At 46.2% G+C, this 26,302-nt stretch overlaps 1 protein-coding gene and 1 pseudogene across 2 annotated transcripts in view; one reads left to right on the plus strand and one right to left on the minus strand.

Moving 5' to 3' along the window:
• The window catches only part of LOC111972798 (polypeptide N-acetylgalactosaminyltransferase 11), a 45,345-nt gene extending 42,079 nt beyond the window's left edge, over nt 1-3,266 (plus strand). For both annotated transcript variants that reach the window (XM_023999876.2, XM_023999877.2), the window contains exon 12: nt 2,110-3,266. In XM_023999876.2, coding sequence (XP_023855644.1) covers nt 2,110-2,241 — 132 coding nt within the window. In that variant the 3' untranslated portion in view covers nt 2,242-3,266. The remainder of the gene's footprint in view (nt 1-2,109) is intronic.
• A 50-nt stretch (nt 3,267-3,316) lies between these two features.
• LOC111973505 (histone-lysine N-methyltransferase 2C-like) lies at nt 3,317-26,281 on the minus strand (annotated as a pseudogene).
• Nucleotides 26,282-26,302: the final 21 nt, after the last annotated feature.

The raw sequence follows: 26,302 nt of genomic DNA on the forward strand, positions 1-26,302 counted from the left end.
GTGAAGGAGTAAAGTCACATACAGTAAGTTAAATGGACTCACTGAGTGCAATAAGTGTTCAATGTGATTTTTGAATGACTACCTCATCTCTGTACCACACACATACAATTATCTGTAAGGTCCCTCATTTGAGCAGTGAATTTCAAACACAGATTCAACCACAAAAGTTTTGAATGCGTCGCAAGGAAGGGCACCTATTGGTAGATGAAAAAAAAAAGCAGACATTGAATATCCCTTTGAGCGTGATGAAGTTATTAATTAACTATATGTCCTGAATGCAAATCCAACAACATATCACTGAGTACCAGTATTCATATTTTCAAGGATGGTGGTGGCTGCATCATGTTATGAGTATGCTTGTCATTGCCAAGGACTGGGAGTTTTTTAGGATAAAAATAAATTGAATAGAGCACAGGCAAAGTCCTAGAGTAAAAACTGGTTCAGTCTGCTTTCCAACAGACACTGAGAGACAAATTCACCTTTCAGCAGGACAGTAACCTAAAACACAAGGCCTATACACTGGAGTTTACCAAGATGGCATTGAATGTTCCTGAGTGGCCTAGTTACAGTTTTGACTTAAATCTGCTTTAAAATGGCTGTCTAGCAATGATAAACAACCAATTTGACAGAGCTTGAAAAAAAAAGAAAAATCTGCAAAGCGTTTAGACTTACCCAAAAAGACTCAGCTGTAATTGCTGCCAAAGGTGATTCTAACTTGTATTGACTCTGGGTTGACTACTTATGTAATCAAGATAGTTTAAATGATATATATAATTTTAACTAATGATCAAATTTTTCCTCCGCTTTGGCAGAGTATTTTCTGTAGATCGTTGACAAAAAAAATGACAAATCTATTTTAATCCCACCTTAACACAAAATGTGGAGGAGAAAAAAAAGTGGGTGTGACTACACTACATGACCAAAAGTATGTGGACACCTGCTCATTTCAAAATCATGGGCATTAATATGGCGTTAGTCCCCCACTTTGCTGTGATTACAGCCTCCACTCTTCTGGGAAGGTGTTCCACTAGATGTTGGGGACTTGCTTCCTTTCAACCACAAGAGCATTAGTGAGGTCGGGCACTGATGTTGGGCGATTAGGCCTGGCTCGCAGTCGGCGTTCCAATTCATCCCAAAGCTGTTTAATGGGGTTGAGGATAGGGCTCTGTGAAGGCCAGTCAAGTTCTTCCACACTGACCTTGACAAACCAGTTCTGTATGGACCTCGCTTTGTGCACTGGGGCATTGTCATACTGAAACAGGAAAGGGCCTTCCCCAAACTGTTGCCACAAAATAGGAAGCACAGAATCGTCTTGAATGTCAGTATATGCTGTAGCATTAAGATTTCCCTTCACTGGAACTAAGGGGCCTTGCCCGAACCATGAAAAACAGCCCCAGACCATTATTCCTCCTCCACGAAACTTTACAGTTGGCACTGCATTCGGGCAGGTAGCGTTCTCCTGGCATCCGCCAAACCCAGATTAGTCCGTCGGACTGCCAGATGGTGAAGCGTGATTCACCACTCCAGCCGACGCTTGGCATTGCGCATGGTGATCTTAGGCTTGTGTGCGGCTGCTCGGCCATGAGAACCCATTTCATGAAGCTCCCGACGAACAGTTCTTGTGCTGACGTTGCTTCCAGAGGCAGTTTGGAACTCGATATAGTGAGTGTTGCAACCGAGGACAGACAATTTTTACTGTTCTGTGAGCTTGTGTGGCCTACTACTTCGCAGCTGAGCAGTTGTTMCTCCTAGAGGTTTCCACTTCACAATAACAGCACTTACAGTTGACCAGGGTAGCTCAAGCAAGGCAGACATTTGACGAATTGACTTGTTGGAAAGGTGGCAACCTACAGTATGACGGTCCCACGTTGAATATCACTGAGCTCTTCAGTATGGGCCATTCTGTTTATCAATGGAGATTGCATGGCTGTGTGAGCGATTTTTATATACCTGTCAGCTACGGATGTGGCTGAAATAGCCGAATCCACTAACTTTTGTATATATAGTGTACTTTCTGAAGGCAGGGTATGCAACATATGGCCCTGTCTTCCTCCTCTACCCCAATTCTGTATGTAACATATTGCCCTGTCTTCCTCCAACCCTCTCCAGAAAAGCAACCGGCTGTATCAAGTCTCAGTGGGCCAATGCCTGGCCGTGGTCGACCCAATCAGCCCCAAGGGATATGTTGCCACGGCAATCTGCAACGGCTCTCAGTCCCAGCAATGGCAGTTGGAGGGCTGATGTTGATACCCCACGACTAGTTACATACCAGACGCTGACTGCCCATCCCTCTGGATGGGGGGAGTACTGCATGCTGCTACAACTAAGCAAGAGAGGGATGGAACTAATTATACGGACTGTGTTCTTGAAAACTTGGAGAAAACGAATGCTGTTTGTCTTCAGAACTGCTTCCGGCCTGACGTGCACGAAGTATGGATCTCTAAGTGGGTACGCTATATGTACTGTAGTCATTCGTATGCCTGAATTCCCTTCTTGAAAATTAGTATTCCATGTCCTGTTTTAGATATTTTTTTACAATGCATCATGCAAATCATTTTTAATTTAATCCAATTTGCACAGCACTCTTGCATTAGACAATTCAGAGAAACGTTTAATCTTGTATAAGTCCCGAACAAGTGTTTACTAAGAACAATGGACTGCCAGTGTTAGAGGTTTTAGAGTTAAATTGCATTTTATTCTGTACTTATTACATTCTGATATTAATTGCTATGACATACAGTACTGCATGTTATTTAGTTGACATTTCTTTGGGAGTATCTTTCTGTTGTACAAATATTTTGATCACTGGAGTTTGTTTTTGAAGTTATGTATTTTTCATGCCCTTGAAATGTGCAAGGCAACTTCCTTAATACTGTATTGATAGGCTACACTGTGTTAGCTCTACATCAGGTATATTGACCAAGTGATGGGTAGTGTGTGCAGAATACGTAAATCATGTCGAATAGGCTAAATAGAAATGGAATTTCCTACAGTATGTAGCGGTCTTGGGTCATGCCCACAATACTAGCAAAACCATCCATACTCACGGTCTGTTCTGCACTGTACTAGTGAGCTATGATGGTTGAACGAGATCTGACAATGATTTGAGTTCTAGTTTTTTCCCTTATCCAAATGTAATTTCTTAAGTTATGCGGTGCAGTTTTGTACTAGTTATTCCCTTTTGCAATGAGGCAACCAACTAAATGTTTATTTGAAGTATGAACATCCCTTGACTAATTTGCAATTGATAAAAATTCTGGCTCAGACGCTTATTAAAATGTCGTCCATTTACCCCCACAGAGAAACGTAGCGCAAATTTAAGATGTAAAATATTTTATTTTTTGTAAATGATCCTAAATCTGATTCCAAACTCCAAACCCCATCACACGCTGTATACTTCAAAAAGGCTTTTTAGACATTACTATACAGGCAAAGAAAAGAGACACTATTAAAGAGGTCTGAATATTGTACAAGAGGAGAAAATATCCGAGAAACAAATTTCATTAACCATTATGGAAAATTATATACAATTGATTCTTCTGAAAGTTTAAAAAGACATCATGCCATGTACTGTTTATTACAACGAGACTGAATATACCAACTTTTGTGCACACAAATGAAAACTTCATTTCAAACTGGTCAATGAAATTCTAGTACCAGATTCCAATTTTCGTGATTGAGTGTAAAGAAATCAAAAACATCATACAGTAGCATATTTTTTTCTCAACTAGCCAGCACTAAACAGAATGTTTAAGAAATGTAAACAAAAAACAGAAATCATTTTATGTGAAAAGCATAATTGAGTCTCCTGCAACTGGTAAGAAAAAATATTTGTTCCCCCCCAAGCACAGCATTATCTGCATGAGGTGAATCTCAGAGTGACTGCTGTACACATACAGTTAAAGAAGCAAACTGATGGTATGGGTGGCTTTCAACCTTAAATTCACAGTTCTCTCTAATTCTACATTCACGTCAGATTAACTAGGGTTAGGATTTCAGTCGTCTCGATGTGATTGGTGCTCTCTGCAATTCTTTGATTGCGCGTGTCAATGCAAACAGAAATTGTTCTAAGGAAAATTAAACGCAAAGCATATTCTTCAAGTGGTCAGAATTTGACAACGCAACTTAATTCTAAATACAACAAAAATACTCTAGATTTTTTTTTTTTACACATTCTGTACAGTTTTATACAGCACATAAACTCTTAGAATGATATGACATCCTTCTTAAATACTTTTGTCAAAAAAAAATGTAATTCACCCAAACAGCCATGGTAGCATTTGGTCAATTGTTTACTTAATTGACTATTTACACTTTGTATAAAGTAACACGTTCTGATCAGACTGAAAACCTGGGCAGCAGTTTGCCGGTGATTCGATAATAAATACAAAAATTCTCGTATTTTACATAAAAGGAAAAAAACTGACTCATGGAATCAAGTATGTTCGACTAAATTTGTTTTAGTGCAAGTTAATAATCCCTTAGCTTTGTCCCTAAGGAAGTCTTCTCTGTACATTCCTTGTTCAGTGGTGTCTACATTTCTGTAACTATATGTATATATATATATTTGTATATATTTCATAATCCAGAGGACCTGCCTCAATAACTAAATAAGGCGGTGGCCAGCACAAAACTCTCCTGGTCAACTGGTGAATTCTACCCCAAAACACCCTCCCCTTAATCCATTTATATAAGTGAAAGACTCGGTTCTCAGCCTCAAAAAGAATTGTCTTCGTGCCTGCGATGCCCCTTTCCTCTTTAGTCTTCTCTAACAGTTCTGCGGTCAGTGTCTTGCCCTGATAAGTTGTCTTTGTTTAAGTAATACAATGTTTTTCAGCTGATGAACCAACAAGCATATAAAAAGATAAGGAATGTGCGTGCGCCATAATTTGGAAGTGTTGTAGCCTGTATTTTGCCCCAATTGTCTATGTTCTAGTTCATCCATTTCCGGCAATTAACCGCACCACAGTGACACGGGATCTTATGCTGGTCGTCCTCCAGGTCAAATTTGTAGTCGTAGCACAGCTGAGAGAGAGAGAGAGAAATCAGATCAACACTTCAGGTGCTTATTACTTCAATGACAAACTGACGATAACGATGCACAATTCTATGCATGCTTGATACGACGAGACCATTCTTAAACATTAGCTGATGTTACATGGCTGAGGTAGCCACTAGCCACAGTGCAATGTGTCTCCAGTCTCTACTTTCAATAACGAAGCATATTGCTAATGAAAGGAGGATATCTTACCTCTTCTCCTCTCTGGATATTGCGGCAAGAGCTGATGACGATCTTGTCGCCTCTCTCCAAGCTCACGGTCTCGGCGATGCAGTTGGGGGCGCAGGAGTGGTTGATGTATCTGAGGACGATGCCAAAGGTAAACGACTTTCCTACATGCTAGCGACATTTACACAGCGTTGAAATGTAACACAAGTAGGGTCAAATGGTGTATTCTGAACGTAGGAAACTCTTACCTTGCTGGTCCGCCAGTGATGGTGGCATCGACAACATGCTCACTGTCCAGACGGAACATGTAGACTCCACGGTTCTGCACCACAGCAAGGGAATAACATGGAAGATACAACATTGCCATTCTTCTCTTATGCTATCATGTAGATGTTAAGAGGCCAGATATGAAGGGGGATGATATTTAGTCTTGTGGGAAACATATGGCAATGGTTTCTGAACTCACCTGGGATTCGTACATCTTCTCCATCCGGTTGGCGACCTCGTTGCGAATGAGGGTACCAATGTACTCAATCACCATGGTGTGGGACTCAATGTCCCTGGCGGCGTACAGACCCAACCCCTGCCAGGACAGAAACAGTGAGGGTCAACACCTCAAACACTGAACTCAATGAATCTGAAAGCAAACGACCACTATGAATGATATCAAATGATGCCATATCATGCCCTCACATCATGCCCTTATAACCCAACAGGTAACTTGTACTTACTTACCACAAAAGCAACCATTGAATTCAATTCAATCAATGTGCATCAAGCAAAATGGATTGAAATACTTCTGTGCCTGAATAAGTTAGACAATTATATTGAATGTGCATGTCTGCATGTAGCCCTAGCACAGTGACAGAGGTGCCGACCTGAATGCGGGAGCGCGCCAGGTACACGTTGCTCTTCCACTCAGCTTTCATGCGTCGGTACTGGAAGGGGACGGATGCAAACTGCTTGGGGATCACCTCTTCCGGTGCTTCCACCACACCCACGCTGCCAACCGTCTGCATGGACTTAGAGGAGACGATACCGGTGCTGGACAAAGTGTGAGGTCTATGGGAAGAGGAGGAGCCAAAACATACAACACCCTGAAGCATTCCCGCAGGAAGTAGCATATGACCATCGAAATAGAAACACAGTACTACCATTCTACTTATTCTATTTCTATGCATGTATGACATTGATGGAAAGGTGATTGAATGGCAAGTGGGACTGCATTATGGTGGTTTTCTGGACTAACAGACATGGCCAATGGATAATCTCCATTTAAAGGTCCAGGAATAGGCTTCATTTGGGTCCTCCGGGGAAAGCGGTGTTCCACCAAAAGAGAAGCAAGCCAGAGTTATTGGGGTGGAAAGGCAGTTAATGTGTGGCTGGGAGCAGATAACGGTAAGTACCATTCCAGGAACCCAGGATGTTTAACATTAGCATTATTTTACAGCGAATGTGTCATTATAGCGCTAATGTGTCACTTATGCGTCATCAGGGCACTAAGACAGTAAGATGTACAATGCTGACTGAAAACAGATGTGACATTGAAGGATGACTATTTCAAGAAAACAGTGATGAGGGAAGGCAGTTATCTTTTGTTACTGAGCTGTCCAGTGATTTAAACAAATTCAAGCTGAAAGATGACCTGTTTTGACTTCAAGTAGGCAGCAGTGAAGTTAAAGCATAAGGAAGAACAAAATGTGTAAAGAAAGAGGATACTGAATTAGAGAGAGCGAACACCTTGTTGTGGATGGAACAAAGTGTTGCAGAGATAAAACAGTGATCAACCGAAACAAACATGGCAGGAACTTAAGTGTAAAATGACACAGAATACCTTAACACCAACCTCTTGACATGGCTGCAGGCCTTGGGTTCTGAGCGGGCACTGCCAGTTGGGTTTATGGCCAAGGGGAGCTCCATGAGAGGGTTGCGTCCGAACCGGAAAGTATATCTGTCACAGGCTTCCACTCCGGGGAGCTGCACACACACAAATATATATATTTTTTACATTTTCAAGCAGTTCAATCCATTAAAATGGGTCAATAATAACCAATAGTTGTTAATTACAAGCTGCAATTAAGTATTCATCTTACMTTAATAGTACATTTCAGGTTTCCATTAAGATACATGAGTGGATTTATTGAACTGTTTTTCCTACAGGGAGTTTATYAAATACATCTCTTCCACCACTTAACCTTAGACTGAAAAAGTGCTTTCATAATCAACTGCAAAGTCAGATAACACTAAAGTGTGTTTGATGGAGAACCTTTCATCAAAGTACTTAGAGTGCATATGGAAAGCCTTTTCCTTTAAAGCACTTCATGGAGTTGAAGTTATTTTGCATTGGAGCTTTTAACAAAAGTGTAAAAAAGTCAAAACCAAACTGCTATACTGTACACCCACCTAAAACGTTCAACTCTCTCAGACTATTCATTTTACTCTCTCTTGCCATCTCTGCTCTTACCGATTCTACGATCCTGGTGACGGCGGTGACGGTGAATCCAAACAGGTCCTCTCCCTTCAAGTAGACGGGGAACAGTTTCAGAGTTCCTGATTCGTTACGCCGGTCAGCCACAGGCTCTAGAATCTTGTCCCATACACCTATAACACAGAGGGGAGATTCAACAGTCAGGGTAACTAGATGTTACTAGTATAATTTATCAGGATGTGTCTAGTTTTACTTTGTGTAAATCTAACCTTAACCCATATTTTGGCTGGTTTTCTAACCATCCTTCACCCTGTTTCTACACCAGACAAATGCATTTGTCAAAGTATTTGAGGTGAGTTTGATGTAGCTTTCGAATTGTTTGCACATTTTGGACATAAGTGGACCTGAAGTATTTGACTTTTTCACCCCATGTATTTGACCCAGGTCGATTTTTCACCCCACCCTGCCCTCTTACCTTTGGGTGAGGCGCCGGTGAGCACCAGGTCATCGTAGCCTTGCTCTATCACCCGCACCACAAACTCCGGCTGGCCCTCGTTCTCCTCCACCGAGCACAGGTAGCGGCATCGGTGGTTGCCTTGGCGTGTGCTCCAGTAGATGCGGCTGGCCCGGTAGCCCACGGGGAAGATGGCGTTCGCTGAGTGGAAGGCAGCCATCTGCTGGGGCAGCAGCTGACCCACGGTGTGGAACACCAGGCTTCCCACGCGGAACGTGTGTCGGCGCTCGCCACGCTGCACGATGCTGGCCATCTGCCGCGCCTCATCGCGCTGCACATAGACGCGGCGGAACACTGTGAAGCATCGCAGCTCCTGGTCGTGGTGGGTAGTGGCGGGCGCCACGGCCCTGTCGCCTCCTCTCCCATCGCCACTGCCGATGCCACGGGGCCGGTGCAGGTGACACAGCATTGTCTTGTCCTTGAAGAAGGTGCACTGGGCCTTGAGCGCGCACGTGAAGTGGTAGGCGTTGCCGCAGCGCAGCCGGTGGCAGCCACTGGTGGCGCCTGTCTGCTGGCAGTAGGTGCAGTGCACCGCCATGCCCCTCCGCAGTGCCAGCTCCACGTTGATCAGGGCACCTGCCTGCGTCTCATACACCTCAGATGACCACAGGGCGCAATTCAGGTGTACCCACAGGTCCAGGTCTAGGTTGAGGAGGCGTGCGGGCCCGTCTGTCATGCCATCGCCCTCCTCCTGGCAAAAGCAGCAACGCCGCAGGTCCCGGGGGAGGGGATCGGGACGCAGAGAGGCACCCAGCTTCCTCAGRAGCTCATCCACCTCATCCTCACCGGGCAGAGAGGACAGCAGGCTGCCTCTAGTGGGAAACATGATGTGTACACTCCACTTGCGCCAGCGCAGGCCCTTCCAGCGCTTGTGGTGGCGGGGCGACATGTCATCACCACCCCCGCTGGCAGAGTGGACTGCTCGGGGCCTTGGCTTGAGCTTGACCGTCATCTTGAGGGTGTCCGGCTTAGGTTTCTCTGTGGGGAAGGAGATGGGAGGAGGGCTGGAGGGGGCAGACTGTTTGGGCTGCAGCTGGGCCAGGCAGTGGACGTCCAGTGTGGACATGTTGTTGCTATACTGGTGGAGCACCTTGGACGGGCTCTCTTTGACCGACGACTCAGGCAAGAGAGGAGACATGTTTGGCTGCGAAAGAGAGTTTACTCATTAGGAATCCAATGAAAAGTCTCATGCTAATTACTCTCAGCAATGGCATTTTTGTTTGCCCAGCTGTGGTCATTGTTAGACCATGTTAGAAGATTCCACCTGCTTTTTGACTGCGCTAAAATGAAAACACATAAATCCATGCAATCTACAACCTATTGTAACAATCCTGCCTTGTCGTCTGTCTACCTACCATACTGGTGTCAGTGAGGTTCTCAAAAAGAGTCAAGACAGAGATACACACCTTACTGTCTGTGGCTTTGGACTGTGTGGCTGCGGTGTGGAGGACAAAACAGTTGCGGCTGCAGAAGACCTGGCTCGGTCTCTCCTGCAGGAAGCAGAGACGTCAGCATCATGTTCAGTTGCCACAAAAATTAAGGAAATGCTCGGAAACGGGGAGGACAACTAAACCTGTCCAATAAGAAACACTCTTTTTTTTCCTGTTGCAAAACGTTTTGCCTTAATGACCAGGAACCAGGTCACTTGTTCTGAACATGCATTAGTCGCGCACTGTCTAGAACCAACCYTTATTTTAATTTTACCTTTATTTAACTAGGTAAGTCAGTTAAGAACAAATTCTTATTTAAAATGACGGCCTAGGAACAGTGGGTTAACTGCCTTGTTCAGGGGCAGAACGACAGATTTTTACCTTGTCAGCTCGGGGATTCAATCTTTTGGTTACTAGTCCAACGCTCTAACCACTAGGCTACCTGCRGCCCCATTATCCCCTTTGCACTCCTCAAAGTGATCTTCAGACACCCCACCTATGGATCAAAGAGCCTGCGGTGCCACAGACCTTGTGTTGACTCCATAAGTCGTCGGTACATTTGAATAATTTGTGTGTCTGTACATGTATGGGCTGGCAGGAGGAGAAGATCAAAAGGTAACTCCTGATTTAAAACAGCCTGGCTGTTAAAATAATTAAATCATGCTCAACTCAGGCCATCTCATCTCGTGGTAAATCAGATGGTGCGTCGCGGCAGTTAGCTTTACTTGATTTCATTACTATTGTTGGGCTTAGATAAATCTCATTCCATATCAACAAAACTCTGATAATGTTTACTGTACACTACTAGTGAATGTATTATGGTAATACTTAACATAATTGACAATTCATATTCATACGATAGGAATTAATTTCAGGCTTTTGCAGTTTAAATGACTAAACATGTTCATATTAAGTAACAATACTTGCTTCAGTTGAGCAACAACTGATCTTGGGCTTACCCGTTTGCTGCAGGATAGGTCTTTGGTGGACTTGCGCACTCCGTTTCCCAGAACCACCACCTTGCAGTGGCAGCACCACTGGGGTTTAGGCCCCTCCCCCCTGGCAGCTGAACCTAAAACACATTTTTACATAAATTCATCACAAAAAACACCTGGGTGAAAGACAGCTGAACAAGAAGGAAACAGACAGATATTGTGATTGCATTGGGGTTATTTCAAAAGGGCTTCTCACAATCAAATTAGCCAAAGAGCTAACAGGTTCAACCTCCCCAATCATTAGTGGCTTTCATTAACTTTTCACATCTCAGACATGATCAATACGAGGCTAGATGGGACTATCCACTGAGTAGAGAGGTTTCTGACTCACACACAGACTGGTGTTTCCATGCCCAGCATTTGCCCAAAATCTGTTCTAAACAGCCAATTGCCTTTATTGAGGGTAATGGGAAAATAACTTAATCACAGTGCTTATTTGCCTGCCATTTCCTGAGCTAAAAGATATTTACTAAAATAGCTTGTACAAACTCAAAAATCATGTTTTGAAATAACCAAAATGAAAAGCTTAGGAACAAGTTTCCTAGTTATGCTAGGAACGTATGCCATTTGATTGTTAGTCTGTTGATAACATGACAGTGATAAATACATTAATTTAAATGGAGTAAGATAGATTTTTGTGAAATAATTTCACTGAAAGATATGGTGCCACCACCGTTTTACCAGCTCTGAAGCCAGAAACCTAATTTCATCCATCACTATCAGTGGTTACCATCGGCAGATTAAAGTTGGATTGCTGGTGGGTACTGACCTGCGCTGGTGGGCGGGCCAATGGGCTGAAACGGCTGGCTAATTCTGGGATGGTTGGGTGATCCGGGGGGTCTCAGGGACCTCATGGTGGGGGGCTGCTGGTGCTGGGGAAACATGGATACGTGAAGGGGGTCCATTCCCTGGGTCTGAGGCACCTTGAGTCCAGCCAGTAAGGCCAGGGAGCTGCGCTCTGGGCTGCGGCTCACCTCGTAGCTGCCGGGGATGGTCACACACAGTAGATCGGCCACCGCAGCCACAACGCCAGGGATGTTCTGCAGGTCCAGAAGTGTCAGGTAAGTCAAATAAGTTTATAGCCAGTGGTGGTCAATACAACAGCCCCATGCCAGGGGTCGGCAACAGATGGCCCAAAACCGGCCCACGAGTGATTTTTGTATTTTGGGGTGGGAAACCTATTTTATTATTTTGTTTTGGACTAAAATGACCAGGAATTCTGTAAAAACTGTTTAATTTAGGAAATCGGTTCCCAAATATTCCCACGAATAAAAAAATAAACATGTTATCGTGTCTCAACATAATCAAGGTATAAAATTATTATTTTCAAATACAAGCTCTTTTTGGTCTTAGTTGTAGTCAATTTGCAATGTGCAAATTATTATAATTATTTTCCTGCCCCCCCGTCTATTTGCTCCGACAAAAATCATCCCATGGCTGAATCTAGTTGCCTACCCCTGCCCGAAGATATACGTGAGACTATCATGGAAATTAGCTTTCTTGAATATGGTCTGGCTTTGTTACCCAGTAGTGTATTCACTATGTCCACTGTAATTCAGTCTATAGCTGCAAATGTGTACAACATGAAATAAACTATAATAGTAAAAATGTGTTGTTTACAGTTGCGTTTAGCCACTCACCTCCGCTGAGACCGGATTCAAGGTGATTTCTATGGATACCAGGCCAGTTTTGGCACAGGATGGAGGCTGTCCAAACTGGGACCCGAAGAAGGAGCGTTCAGTTTTGACCTCTTGCTTTATCTCAGTTCCTAAAGGAAACAACCAGACAATCTAATATTACACAGGAACTAACACAAAGCAGCAGTTTAAATGCTTGTATAACCCTGGCCTGAGAATTATTCTTAAAGATCTTCACCAATACAATGGCTACCTAATGATTAGTAGTACTAACAAGCAAAACTTCTAACTCAACAGAACTCTAAATTACCATTTATTGGTACCTCTACTTCAGTCAGGAGTGAAAGGTGTGTATGTGTGATTCTTACCTTTCCCGCTGGCGCTAGGCAGCATGGGTATGACGGGAGAGGAGCAAGGCGAGGTGGGCTCCTCCTTGACCTTTGACAGGTCGGGGTAGCGGCTGATCTCCATGCCGACTACGCTCTCGGGGGATGAGGAGGGGACAAAGCCGTCGGGGGTGTCCCTGTCTACACAGTGGTCCTGGCCCCTGGGACGTACACAGAATGAAGGAAACTAGTTCAACCACTGAGCCAGCGCAGTACAGCAGGATATAAGTCAGTCTTTAATACTCCACTCAGAAGCAAAATTAGTTACTATAGTTACTCGTTCAGAAGCCAGGTAGGAACCATCCTGCCTCTAAATCCCATTGAAATGTGGATTTGCAAGTCCTCACCTGAGTTCTTCCTGGTTGTTATGGGGTGGTGTGGGGAGCGAGGCGGGAACGTCCACTGTCTTGGGCCCCTGGGTGATGTCATGGGCCATGAGGTCTTCCTCTGTCCGGAACGCTGTAGGCAGCTGCTTGGCTCCCAGTCCTTTGATCACTAATGTTAATTCAACAACAAACATATTTCAGCCATTGAAAAACAAAAATGGATTGTCCTTTTTATTTTCAGATCACAGAAATGAGTCTTGACATTAAAATGCCAGCAAAGATCTTTGATATATATAATATATTTTAAATCGCTACAATATTACCACAGCKTTACTTCTCCGAAGTGATTTTTTAACACGAGTCACTTTACCATCATGGGCGCCCAAGACAGCAGCTTTCCTGGCCAGGTCCTCGGCCGTGACGAACCCGTTGACCATCTTCTGCCTCGCCATGGGAGGCGGCGTGGGTGGGAGTGATGCAGGAGGGGTAGGTGGGTTGCTCAAGTTGTTCTGCTACAAAATGGCAAAGCAGACAACATTTTAACTGGATCCAACTAGGGAAATGTGTTTGAATATACAGGAACATTCAACAGTGTGCGGGTATCCTTTTTATTTTCTATTAAATCTATTCCTTTCCTATGATATACCTTGTTGTACTCTTCACTTGAAAAACAGACGGACGTGCCTACACAACTTTTGACCTAAGGGTGTGCTCTCTTCACCTTGTAGATGAGCTGTGAATAGTAGTCTGACACGCCGTCCAGAGAGGCGCTGCCGAAGGAGCCCGACAGCCTGTTCTCCCCGTTGACCTGCCCGCTGCCGAAGGGTGGGAAGTGGGCAAAGTTGACCCCCATTAGGGGCTCCATCAGGGGCAGCAGAGAGAGCTGCTGTGGAGGAAGAGAAGAGGGTTAAGTAAGGCCAAAGGCTTTCTCACTGCTTAAATTTCGAGGTAAGCACTGAACAGGATTCAAATTTGTTCTAGAAATTGAATAAAAACTATTGACGGTTTTTATCTGAAGTAATTTTATCGAAAGTGTACGGAGACTTGGGAGGTCAAGACAAAAATCAGAATAGTTCACTGCTGCATAACCAATGGTATATCTACTCATCATTTGAATGACATGCAATTATTTTATTATTATTCACCTAAAAAGTACTATATATTTTCCATGTAATATTCTGTTTATGCCTTCCACAAATTCCGAGTGCTTATTTTAAAAATCCACGGACCGTTCAATTAAACCTAAATTAAAGTAATGACATATTAAGATGACAGTAATTTATGAGGTGTGTTAACAGAAAACAGCAAAATAACACCCACGTTTGTGCCCAAGCAACTGCAGAAGAAGATATCAGATACACGTTGATCTACAAAACCAGCAGCAGCCTGAGTGCTAATTTTCCCATAGTGGCACCACACAGTTGCAACATTAAACACCATCAATCAAATAAAAAAATTTAAATGATCAAAATACAGACATTTGTTTTAGGCCTGGCTATACTACCAGACCAATCAGCCAATCAACACATTCACAGTGGCGACCCATCCTATGGGACTCCAGAGTGGCGCAGCAGTCTAAGGCACTGCATCTCAGCGCTAGAGGCGTCACTACTGACCCTGGTTTGATCCTGGGCTGTATCACAACTGGCCGTGATCGGGAGAGCTAGAAAATTCAAGCCCCTTGGGTGCTGCCATAGATTTACATTAGAAGTGCCAATCTAAGAAGGCTCAAGGTCAAGGTGACTGTACGTTTGTTTATCCCATGTGTAACTCTGTGTAGTTGTTGCATTGCTTTGCTTCATCTTTGCCAGGTTGCAGTTGTAAATGAGAACTTGTTCTCAACTGGCCTATCTGGTTAAATAAAGTTGAAAAAAATAAATTCAAAAAATGGCGTCAAATCATGTTATATCTACCGTAGCTTTGGACTGATCATGTCAACATCATACTTTCAAAATCGTAGCAAGCAAGCTAGACAAGCAGTCATCACGAATCAAGTCAACAATCTACTGGTAAATCCTTGTCATATCAAGAGAAATTATAGATAAAACGGCCAATGGACAAACATTACACAAAGTTGGAAATCACAAATTCAACAATGAGTGGTTTGGAAGGAATCAGTGGCTAACTGCAAGCTTTGCAACGCAATCACTAACGTTAGCCTGCTATTCAGTGGAGAAGCTGTGTAGTCCAAGTATGTGTTTAAGGGCCTCTTTTCCATGCTTAAAATGATAAACATTCACATGCAACACCATGGGCCAGAAAAGGTTGAATACATTGGCCATGCTGTCAATCCAGCAAGACTTCTGCCGCGGTCAAGACAACTGGGAACTCTGGAAAAAACGAGCTCCGACTGGGAAAATACGTTTTGAGCGGTCATCCAAGTCGGGAACTCAGGCCTCTTTCTAGAGCTCCGACCTGAAGATCACTGACGTCATGATTCAAACTTAGTTCCCAGTTGTCTTGAAAGCACCATGAATGCCAGACTTTGATGACATAATTTGCCCACAAGAAGGATCGCCACGCTACCTTCCTGTTCAAGTGAGCACAGAACAAGGTAAGTGGAAAATGGCTTGTATGCTGCTGCATAAATTATGTAATATGCCAGGGAGATATGTATACTGTAGCTAGGAAAGTAATACTAAGTATATGTTGTGTAGTAAGCTGTTAGTAGCCCATGTGCCTCACCCTAATAAGTTGGTCCCTTTGTCCTTCATAATTTAGCCTACTATTCTGACTTGGTGGTGCACATGTAGCCTAAAGCCTATTTTAGAGAAATGTCATCATCGAATATTGTAAGAGCTTTCATGGTCTGCTTATTATGCCCCTTTTATTTATCCTACGGTCCTGACTTGGTGTACAGGGATAATACTCTTAACGGCCCATGTTCTGAATTCTGTCGCTGTACATTTCAAAAGTGCTGAAAAAAATAGTTATATTGACTATGTCCGTCTTAGCTCGCTCATTAATGTCTTAATCGAAATTACGGATTGCCTCTTATCCTCCCCTTATGCCATAGTTTGTACATCTCAATTGCCAGTCAAAACCACATTTGTTTAAGCAGGTCAACCATAGCAGCAATGTTTTTTTTAAAGGCAGTAAATGAGTCTGAATGAACTGTTTCGCTGCCAGACAAGACTCCACTGATAACCAGGTGTAACAGTGGTAAGGATTCACTCCATGGTGCTGAAAAGAAAGATCTGTTGTTGGGACAACTTTATGTAGTCCCTAACAGTTTGTGGGCACTGTTTGTCACCGTTAAAGTGCAATTCATGTGTTGTGTAGTGGCTTTGCTGGCATGCATAAAACATTTTTTTTTGTTGAGTTTGCCCCACCAAGATTTACATGCTAAAATCGCCACTGCAGATTCAATTAACACAAGCTAATCAACACATTCAACACTGTTTGGTGTCTGACTACTATGACATGTACCCGTTTGAGCTGGGTCAGACTGTCAGTACTGGAATAACCGATCTGCCTCTCCTCTTCCTCCTTCTTCCTCCTCTTGTAGCGTGACGGCGGTTTCTCTGCCCCGTTTTTGGGCGTCCGTTTGTTGCGTTGCTGCTTCCTTTTGCCCTGTGCCGGAACCGAGGGTTCTAGAAGCTCTGTGCTTCCTGTCAGCTGACTGTGTGGGGGAGTCTGGGAAAATACAATGATACAAGCAAGGTTGGTGAGCTACTATGTGAGCTACTATTATAGACACAACAAAGGGCTTTCTTTAGGAATGTAGTACTGAATAGCAATTTTTTGTGCATTTTATACCCAAATAGTTTGATTTCAGAACATGTAGTATCCTATGGGTGTGATGATTATAGTGTCTGTGTGAATGTGGTCTTTCCCTTCTCACCATGTTGTTGGTGGTGGAGGCCGGCCTGGCGGTGGCTTTGAGGTCTGCCGAGGCCTCCTGCTCTGAGCTAAGGCTGTTGCAGGACATCTGCTGTGTGGGAGGGGTCTGGTTGGCACTGGCACCTGGCGGGGGCGTACTCTTGTTCTTCAGCAGGTGCTTAAGCAGCTCATTCCCTGCGTCACCCCCTTTGGTGCCATGGAGTGGCGAAGAGAGTCCCCCCTCGCTTCCCTCCTCCTCCTTCACTATCCCCCCGGCTCGGGGACCGTGCCGCAAGGCAGACCCTTCGTTGGCTGCCACGGCCCCTCTGCACTCAGTCTCTATCCTCTCCAGCTTGATTTGGAGGGTTTCGTCAAACAGGGAGGCCCGGTCATTCTCCGAGCCCATGTTGGAGAGCCCACCCTGGGCTAAGCTGCTGCCCGAGAGCTGCCTCTCCAGTTCTGAGGAGGGGGCCAAACCCGAGGACCCCACAGGGAGGAAAAGATCAGACAGATCCTGCTCTCCAGGAATGCTGAGGCTCCGGGTGGGGGTGGATGAGGTGTCAGACACGTGGGAGGGAGTCAGTGGGGCGCAGAGGTCTGAGTGGGGAGTGGATGGGGTCTTGACTGAGTCTGCGTCGTCGACAGAGTCTCTCTTCTTCTTCCTGTTCCTCTTCTTCTTGGCCTTCTCCTCTGGGATGATGTTGGAGTAGAGCTGGATCAAGGACTGGCCTGAGCCGGGGTAGTTGGGAGGTAGGGGGGTGGATGAGTCCATTCCGAACGGGGGTCCATGTCCCTCGCCCCCAACCTGAGGCATCATCCCACGGCCTCTGAACCCAGCGGGACGGGGCTGTCCAGGAGGGTAGTTAAGCCCCTGTAGCATGGGGATTTTGGACTGGAAATTGGGACCCATCTCGGGACTACCAAATGCCCTGTTCCCAGGCATGGACCTGCGCTCACCATCCGGCATGAATCCCTGACCTGGGAGTGGCACGCCAGTGGTGGTGAAGCTTGGCTGCATGTTGCTCTGCTCGGGGAACATGGGCCCTAGCTGCCCCTGCTGTTGTTGAGGCCTAGAGGGTTGCATGAAGTCTTGGGGCAGATCAGTACTGTAGAATGGCATGTGGGCCAGGCTATCCCCTCCGGGGTTTGTAGCTCCAGAGCCGGATGGGAGCCCAGTAGGCCCCAGACCCAGGCCTTGCTGCTCCATCTCCAGCCGCTGCTGCATGGCCCGGTGCCTCTCCACCTCCTGCATAAGCTGGACCCGCTGTCTCTCCTGCTGCTCCCTCAGGCGGTCCCGCCTCTCGCGCTCCTGGAAGCCCTCACTGAATGGGTTGTTGTCGTCAAATTTCACAGCGAGGCTGTTGCCACCACTTCCACCGTTAGCTCCGCTGGCTCCCTGGGCACCTGTTCCGTTTCCCGTTGGTGTAGCTTTTGCGCCAGGCACCATTGAGGGTGGGGGCTGTGGTGGTAGTTGGGCTTGGGGTGGTAACTGGGGCGGTGGCAACTGGGCAGGGCTGGCATGGGGCATCTGTGGGGGCATGTGAGCTGGAATTCTTGGACCTGGGCCTCCCATCAGTCCTTGGGCTCCCCCTGGGTGCCAGCCTGGCATGTTGGGAATGCGGGCAGGGTTATGTTGGCTGGGGTGGGGCTGCATTGGCATCATGGGCCCCATCATGGGCTGGCCCATAGGGGGCGCTCCGGGCATCATAGGGGCAGCTTGAGTAGGCATCACAGGCATGGGTGGCATCCCTGGCATCATAGGAGCCTGGAGACTTGGCCGTTGCTGCTGCTGCTTGACACGGTACTCCTCTATCAGCTCTGCATGGTCTTTCTGCTGTTTCCGAATCTACCAGAGAGAAATAAAACAGAGGAAAAAGAAAACAGAGAAATGTGAGCAGATTGAAGGGATCCCACCCAATTCTTCACAGTCCAAGAAGGCATTGAGAAACATTTTTAGGCACCACTTTTGTATCCAGTCCAATTAGAATTGGTATTTACATGGCAATCACAGAAAGAACAGAGTGATCAAATACTATTTTCTGTTACTTATGCCTCCATAAAATTGGCAATTACCTGGAACTAGAGAATGCTTAGTGATATAGTACATGTTTCAATGAATTCACTACTCACAAGAAATCAGATTGAACCATTACCAAGTAAATAACATTATCATAATATCTTAGAATATACTGCCAAAAAGGGAAACACTTGAGTAAATGAGTGATACAAAGTCTATTGAAAGCGTGTGGTTCCTGAGTTAATTAAGCAATTAACATCCCATCAAGCTTAGGGTCATGCATAAAAATGCTCAGTTGGCCATTATTTTGTCTARCATGGCTAGAAGAGATTTCAATGACTTTGAAAGAGGGTCTCAAAGGAGCATAGGGGGTTTAAAGGGTGTGTGTCATAGTCACCACATCTCAAACCAATTGAACACTTATAGTAGACTCTGGAGTTGCCCTAGACAGCGTTTTCCACCACTATCAACAAAACACCAACTGATGGAATTTGTGGAAGAATGTTATCGCATCCCTCCAATAGATTTTCAGACACTTGTAGAATCTACACTACCGTTCAAAAGTTTTTGGAAGAAAAGCACATTTTTTGTCCATTAAAATAACATCAAATTGATCAGAAATACAGTGTAGACACTGTTAATGTTGTAAATTGCTATTGTAGCTCGAAACGGCAGATTTTTTTATGAAACATAGGCGTACAGAGGCCAATTATCAGCAACCATCACTCCTGTGTTCCAATGGCATGTTATGTTAGCTAATCCAAGTTTATCATTTTAAAAGGCTAATTTAACATTAGAAAACCCTTTTGCAATTATGTTAGCACAGCTGAAAACTGTTGTACTGATTAAAGAAGAAATACAACTGGCCTTTAGACTAGTTGAGTATCTGGAGCAAGAACATGGACATTTCTAAGTGACCCCAAACTTTTGAACAGTAGTGTATGTCAAGGTGGATTGAAGCTGTTATGGTGGCCCAACACCCCGTTAAGACACTATATGTTGGTGTTTCTTTTATTTTGGCAGTTACTTAGTAAAACCTCTTATTAAAAAAGCCTTGTGAAAATGTTGACAGAGTAGACTGTGTTAATGTCACAGAATAAATCATGTCTGCTGTCTCCTGTGGTCTTCATGCGACAGTGAAGTCTCACGCCTTGCCACAGTGAAAAGGTCACAACAGTTGGAAATAATTAGCGATGTCGCCCCTTTGTTGCTAAGAAAAGGTCAAAAGGTTTGTTTTCGGGCGTAATGTTTCCCTTGATTCTCAATAAAACAAGCAGTTCTTTGTTGTGTTGTCTCTTGTCGTGATAGGTGTTTTGCCATTGTAAATAAGAATTTGTTCTTAACTGACTTGCCTAGTAAAATAAAGGTTAAATAAAATAAATACAAATAAAAGTAGCAGATCTATTGCAGCAATTAAGCTTTGTGTGTTCGGTGTGTGTTGCCAAGGAGGAGGACATTTAACCCAAAAAGTTCATGGTCATAATCAAGTTTTAGACTGTCAGAATTGAGATGTTTTCCCATTTCTGAGGGGACGGGAATACAAAGCAAAGACGTGATAAAGAGCCGCCAACAAAGGTTTAACTTCAAGAGAAAATCTATAAGATAGAATCCAAAAGGATACAGGTGCTTAAAACCAAAAGGGTTGGAGGCAAATCCCAAAGTAGACCCTCAAAGATTCCAGAGAGAATCAGCCTATTCAGGTGGCTTAAGATATGATTCCCTTTTCTTATCCACCTCTTCAAGGTGAATGACTACAACCGCTCTCTTTCTTTACATTATTTAGGTACTCAGAATTTCCAATCATGTTACAGATTATGCCATGTAAAGTCGTAAAATCTTGTAATATAGAAAACATAAGCCAAATCCAAGATCTCAATATTTTCAAAACCTTCAACATGGAATGGCGGTAATTAACTCCTGCTACATTTAGTTAGCTACCTGCTCCAACTGCTTCTGCACCACACTCTGCTGCTCGGTCACATGCTTCAGCTGCTCGACGTCCTCCTCAGGGAACTCCCGGCCCGCCTTCTTGGCGGTTCGCTGTTTGGCCGACAGGGCCTTCTTGGACTTCCTGTGGGCCCCAATCTGATCTTCTAGAAACTTCTGCTGCATCTGGAGCAGCTGCTGGGTCTCCTGGAGCCACTCCTCATACTGCTTCCTCTGGCTGTCGTCTGGGAGACAAGACTGGGTTAGGCGACATTTTTACTTTGGATTTATAAATCTCAAAGGAATATAGGTGAAATCGAATAGACCCTGGATTGGATATGGTGGTCAACATATGAAATACTGAAGAAACCTAAAGAATGGTCTATGATTAATCATTTGGTTGAAGTGAATAAGGATGTCATGATCAAATTAAAAAACGTTGGGTTGTCCACTCACTGACAAATCCAGGTCCAAAATTTGGGGGGTTTGGTCTTGCCATCTGTGGAGCCAACTTCCCGTCCTGCAAAAAAAAATTACAAATGGTAATGAGGCCTTGTTTTTTAGCAAAATAGATGAAACAGACAGACAGTGGTTGATTCACAATGCTTACCTGTCCAAGCACATGTTGAGGCAGAGTGGCGGCAGCATCTGGTCCATGTGCTCCTGGCGTCTGCTGAATTCTGCCACAAAGACAAATGAGGGAATCGTTGTTTTAGGGAACATTACATMTACTTCTAAATATTTCCAATCCAATACTAAGCTTCTCAATAGTGTTTCGGACAGACCAAGAGAGTATTACAAAAAGCCTTTAAATGAATGTACATTACCCACAAGCACAAATAATGAGCTAGCATTAGGGTGAGCTTTTGTCTTACCTGTTAATGACTATTGGGGGCATTCCCATGCTGTTTTGAGCCATGACTTTATTGATTCCCTTCAGAGCTACCATCTTGGCCTTCATGATCGGGTCCGTGATGGCATCAAAGTCTGCAAAAAAATAAAGAAGTCCACTTAATCGTAGCTAGTTGACCTTCTTTTAAGCCATTTCAAAAGAAGCCACCCCTAACAAGTGCCATGTCAAAATGATGGATGGAACACTGGTGAAGTAAGACTCCCAAAAGTGTCTCTTCATAAAAAATAATTAAGTCCAACATTCTGTTCCTCAAATTACAATTGAACAAATGTCAAGTACTTCTTTTCCCTCAAAATCTTTAATAAAGCATGGGGCTCCAACTGAAATGGCTCGACATTCCACATTTATACCAAAAAGGATGACCATGCAAAATGACTACAAAACCCCCAGATAACTAATCTGACAACACCCTGGTAATGTGTGTGACTAAATGAAACGGGTGACCAAAACAGTAGACATGTCTATCTGAAGCTCAATGCCCTTACCCATATTGGGGAAGAAGGAGTCGCTGGAGCGCTGTCGGATCATGGCCTGCATTTGCCTCTGTTGCTGCTGCTCCTGCCTCTCCTGGTCCAGCAGGTCCTGTAGGAGGAGGGGTTGCTCTTCCAGCAGCAGAGGCCTGTTCTGTGGGCCGGCCTGCCCCAGCGAGGGGCCCTGCTGTTGGGGGAACATGCCCTGCTGGCCCTGGGGGTTCAGGCCGTGGGCAGTGGGCTGCTGACCGGCTCCAACCATGGCTAGGTTGAGCTCCACCTGTTGGTTGGCTGAGGCCCCGAAGCTGTGGTTGCCCCCTGAGATGAGGTTTCCCATTGAAAGTCTGCTCTGAACCAACGTGGGGCTCACCCGATGTCCCATAGCCACGCTGGGATTGAGCCTGTTGTCTTGGGCGTGTTGCCTAGGTAGCATCAGCATGCCGGTGCTTGGGTGTAGCCCGGTGGCCTGGGCAGCCATGTCCCCTTGGTGAGGAGAGCAGTTTGGGCCAAACCCAGTGTTTTCCAGTTTTTCTTTGATCAGAAGGCAGGAGAGGACCGGAGTTGAGCCGGAGTCAGCCTGCTCATACAGCCCTGCACCCTCTTGGTTTGTCATGGTTCTGTTGTCATTCATCGGGCCACTGCAGAGAGACTGGTCCTGGTTTTGCACGTGTTCATCTTTGACCTCCGTTTTGATTGTATCCTCGGTTTTAAACATGTCCAAGGTCTCTTTCGCTTCATTGGCCTCCGGTTTGTCAGATTTCCCCCCGGATCGGGACGAGGTGGCTGCGCCATCCACGCTGCCTTTCCTCTTCTCCGACAAGGCTTTCTGGAGGTCTGAGGTCTCACCCTGTTGGTGGTCCTCCATAGGGTCGCCCAGGTCCAGATCTTCTTCACTGAACATGTCTTTCTTGTCATCCAGGTTGAGCTCGGGGTCCGTGTAGGCGATGAGGTCAAACTTCCCTCAAACTTCCCTGACATGAGAAGTCGTCGAGGTGCAGGTCATTGGGTCCCAGTTCAAGGTCTTTGCCATCATCCGGGTCCAGGTTCAGGTTCAGATCGACCAGGTCTTTGACCCATCCACATCTTCAAGGTCCTTTACTGCGGAGTCTTCAGCGTCCAAGTTTTTCCTCAATTCCGTCTCCACTGGTATCTGAGTCTCCTCCGTTGACCGGTGCTAGACCCAGGCAAGAGCATACTAGATGGCGCTGCATTGAGTGGCTCACCAGTGACAGGGTGGCTGAGTGACCTATTCAGGAAGGATGCTGTCGCTGCCCCATGGTCATTGGGACTTCAGTCTGCTGCTGGTGCAGGTTCTCCATACTAGCCGACATGTGTGTGTGAACGACCGATCCCTGGGAAGGTCTGTCCATCATGGGTCCATCATTCTGGATAACTGGGCCCAGCGAAGCCCATCTCCTGGCCTTTCCATGAAGCCCTGGGGTGGTATCTGGGGCTGGTTGGAGGGGTCCATGACATTTGGAGGTCCATGCCCAAAGGGCATCCCATCCTGTTCTGAGGGGCCCTGTGACGGAGCTCGATGAACGGCTGACCCATGATGTTGTTGCTGCTGGACAGGAAGCCCTGTGGGGGAAGGGCTGGGGGAGCCCCATCTGGGGTGTTGACCCCCATGACCCCCCTGGAAAAGTCCACCGAGTGGGACATTCTCATCTGGGGTGGAACATTGTCGACCATGGGCCCGCCGGGCATCTGGTTAAGGGCCTGAGGAAGTGTTGCTCCTGGCCTGGTTGAAGGGATCCTTGAGCGCTGGGAGGGAATCCAAACCTGAGTAGAAAAGATGGACAACACATTGTCAAATGCTTATCCATGACTACATCCCAGGCATAACACAACAGCACTGAATTGCTCCCTACACACATCTTCAATAAGAAGATTACACTAAGTGGGACTTCAATAATGACACTTCATTCCACATTTCGAGCATGTTTAACATAATTGTATTAATTTAATCGTTTCAAGGGGAGCAATCAATTCTGCAAGCCAATTATACAAATATACAGCTGAATATGGGTAAAGACCCTGTGCATACAAAGAAGGTTTGAACAAACTACAGCTGAGTGAAATCTATGCTGTCAAATTCAACTAACCTCATTTCTTGTGGCCTCATGCCATGTTGCCCATGTCCCTGGGGAAGTGGGGTCTGGCATACTGGCCCTCATTGGGGAAGTGTTCTCGCTGGTCCCCTAGAAAGGTACCAGGGAACCTCTGACCTCTCTCATGGGTCCTGGGTAAGTGGTGGTGGTCTGCCGAACATGTCATTCTGTGGGGCGGGATCTTCATGTGACCAGTGGCGGGGCGTCCCGGGCTGGGCTGCAACAGTTTCCTGTAGTAGTCCTTTCTCTTGCCGGATGGCAGACTTCTGTTGCTGCTGCCTAAGGATCTGCTGGCGCAGTCTCTGCGGCTGCGGGGGGAGAGCACCGGTACACTTTAGCAAGTTACATCATGTACGTATTCATTGTAATTTAGAGGAGATCCTTACAGAGAAGCAAAAAATGTTCACGTTGCACCTACATGCACTGCCATATTGGCTGCAGAATGCTAATCACCTGCGCAATAACTATGCAAACAGAAGAAGGCTTCATGGCAATTCAAGTGTTACCCATGTGAGTGTTATTGTGTCTCAACCAAATGCAATAATACCTGTCTGAGCTTCTCCTCAGTGTCTCCCAGGTTGGTAGCATGCTGTTCTGAGTGTCAACGGTGCTGCTAGACTGAGGGATATCATGGGCCTGCCTTTCCGAAGTTGGGCATAAGTGTCATTGGACCCAGTTCAAAGGGATTCGTGAATCTGCGTTGACCACCGTGATGATTCGACTGCGGCAGAGAGAAACTTTCTTCCGACATTCCCGGGGCTTAGCTGTCTGAGAGCCCTGGCGCTTGTACAGGCAAACCCGTCCTGCACCCTGCCCGGAGACTGGTGGAGAATGGGTCAGCTGGGGAGCTGGGACATGGGTGTCGGTCTGGAGCATAGTCGATTGAAGCATCAGGGCCTGCTTCTGGCCGCGGCGTCCCTGGAGCTTGTGCGTAGGGTCAGCGAGGAGCGGTCTTGGTGTTCCGGGTTGTTGGGCATACGGGTCCATGTTCCTTTGACTACCGGGGGGATTTGGGAAACCTATCCCCTGGGGCTGGTCTGGGTACCTGGCATGGAAGCATAAGGATCCATGGAGTGAGATGGAGACGGTCTGTGATTGGGTGGGTGCTGCTGGGGAACTGGTCTAGACGAAGGCTAGGCGGCGTCTGCAGGTATGAGGATCCAAGTGTGGCCTTGGGTCCGGGAGGTTGAGCATAGCTATCAGAGTGAGGTCTGGGGTGCCTGGTGTTGGGCGAAAGGTCAGACATCTGCTGTGAATAATCCGGTCTCGGGGTAGATGGCACTTGTGCATACGGGTTTCTGTGAGGGTGTTCTAATCATTGGCATGGTTGAGAGAAATGGCCTCCTGGGTTTGGCGGCATCATCTTCGGCTCGTTGGGGAACCCTTCCCCCATGGGTGGCCGGGGTGAGAGGCTGGGCGTAAGGGTCGGCCTGTATCCTTGGGAAAGCCATCAGATGGCCCTCGTTTAAGTCCCCCAGGCATAGGGCCACCGTAGGGCTCTTGCTGGGACTGCTGGGGAGGCATGGGGCTTTGAACACCGGGACGGAGGCCTGATCTTTGCTGCCAGGGATGGGAGTGAGCAAGGGCCTGGAGTAGGGTCCGAGAGGATCATGCGGTTGTGAGACATGCGCTGGTAGACCTCGGCTCGGTGTCCGCCCATCCTGGAAAAGTCTCTCCTCCAGAAGGAGGCTCATCATGTTGTGCCTGACCTGCTGGTGTTGCTGCTGCTCAACCAGTCCTGAAGGGCCACCCTGGCGGGTCCCATGTGTTTAGCAAGGGGTCGGGGGGCCTGGGGTGGCTGGCATCTTAGCATAGGGGTCAGCATTACAGAACTTGGGCAAGACAAACGACTCCCGTGGGCCGGGGAAGGCCTCCCTCCCCTTTTCCTGCATCTCCGACAGAGAGTTCTGCCGGGCGTGGTGGATCCACCACCCCCAGGGGGCGGTCTCGGGGTGCCCACCATTTTGGCGTATGGGGTCCCAGGGCGAGGACGGCCGGGAGCTGAGGAGGAATCCGGGGAAAACATATGTGGTGACTGGGGCTGGGAGGATGGTCCCTGCGTGAGGTACGAGGGCATCTGTGAGGTGGGCGGTCGTGCGG

Source organism: Salvelinus sp. IW2-2015, linkage group LG14 (genome assembly GCF_002910315.2).
Source record: "Salvelinus sp. IW2-2015 linkage group LG14, ASM291031v2, whole genome shotgun sequence".
In the NCBI taxonomy this organism is placed as follows: domain Eukaryota; kingdom Metazoa; phylum Chordata; class Actinopteri; order Salmoniformes; family Salmonidae; genus Salvelinus; species Salvelinus sp. IW2-2015.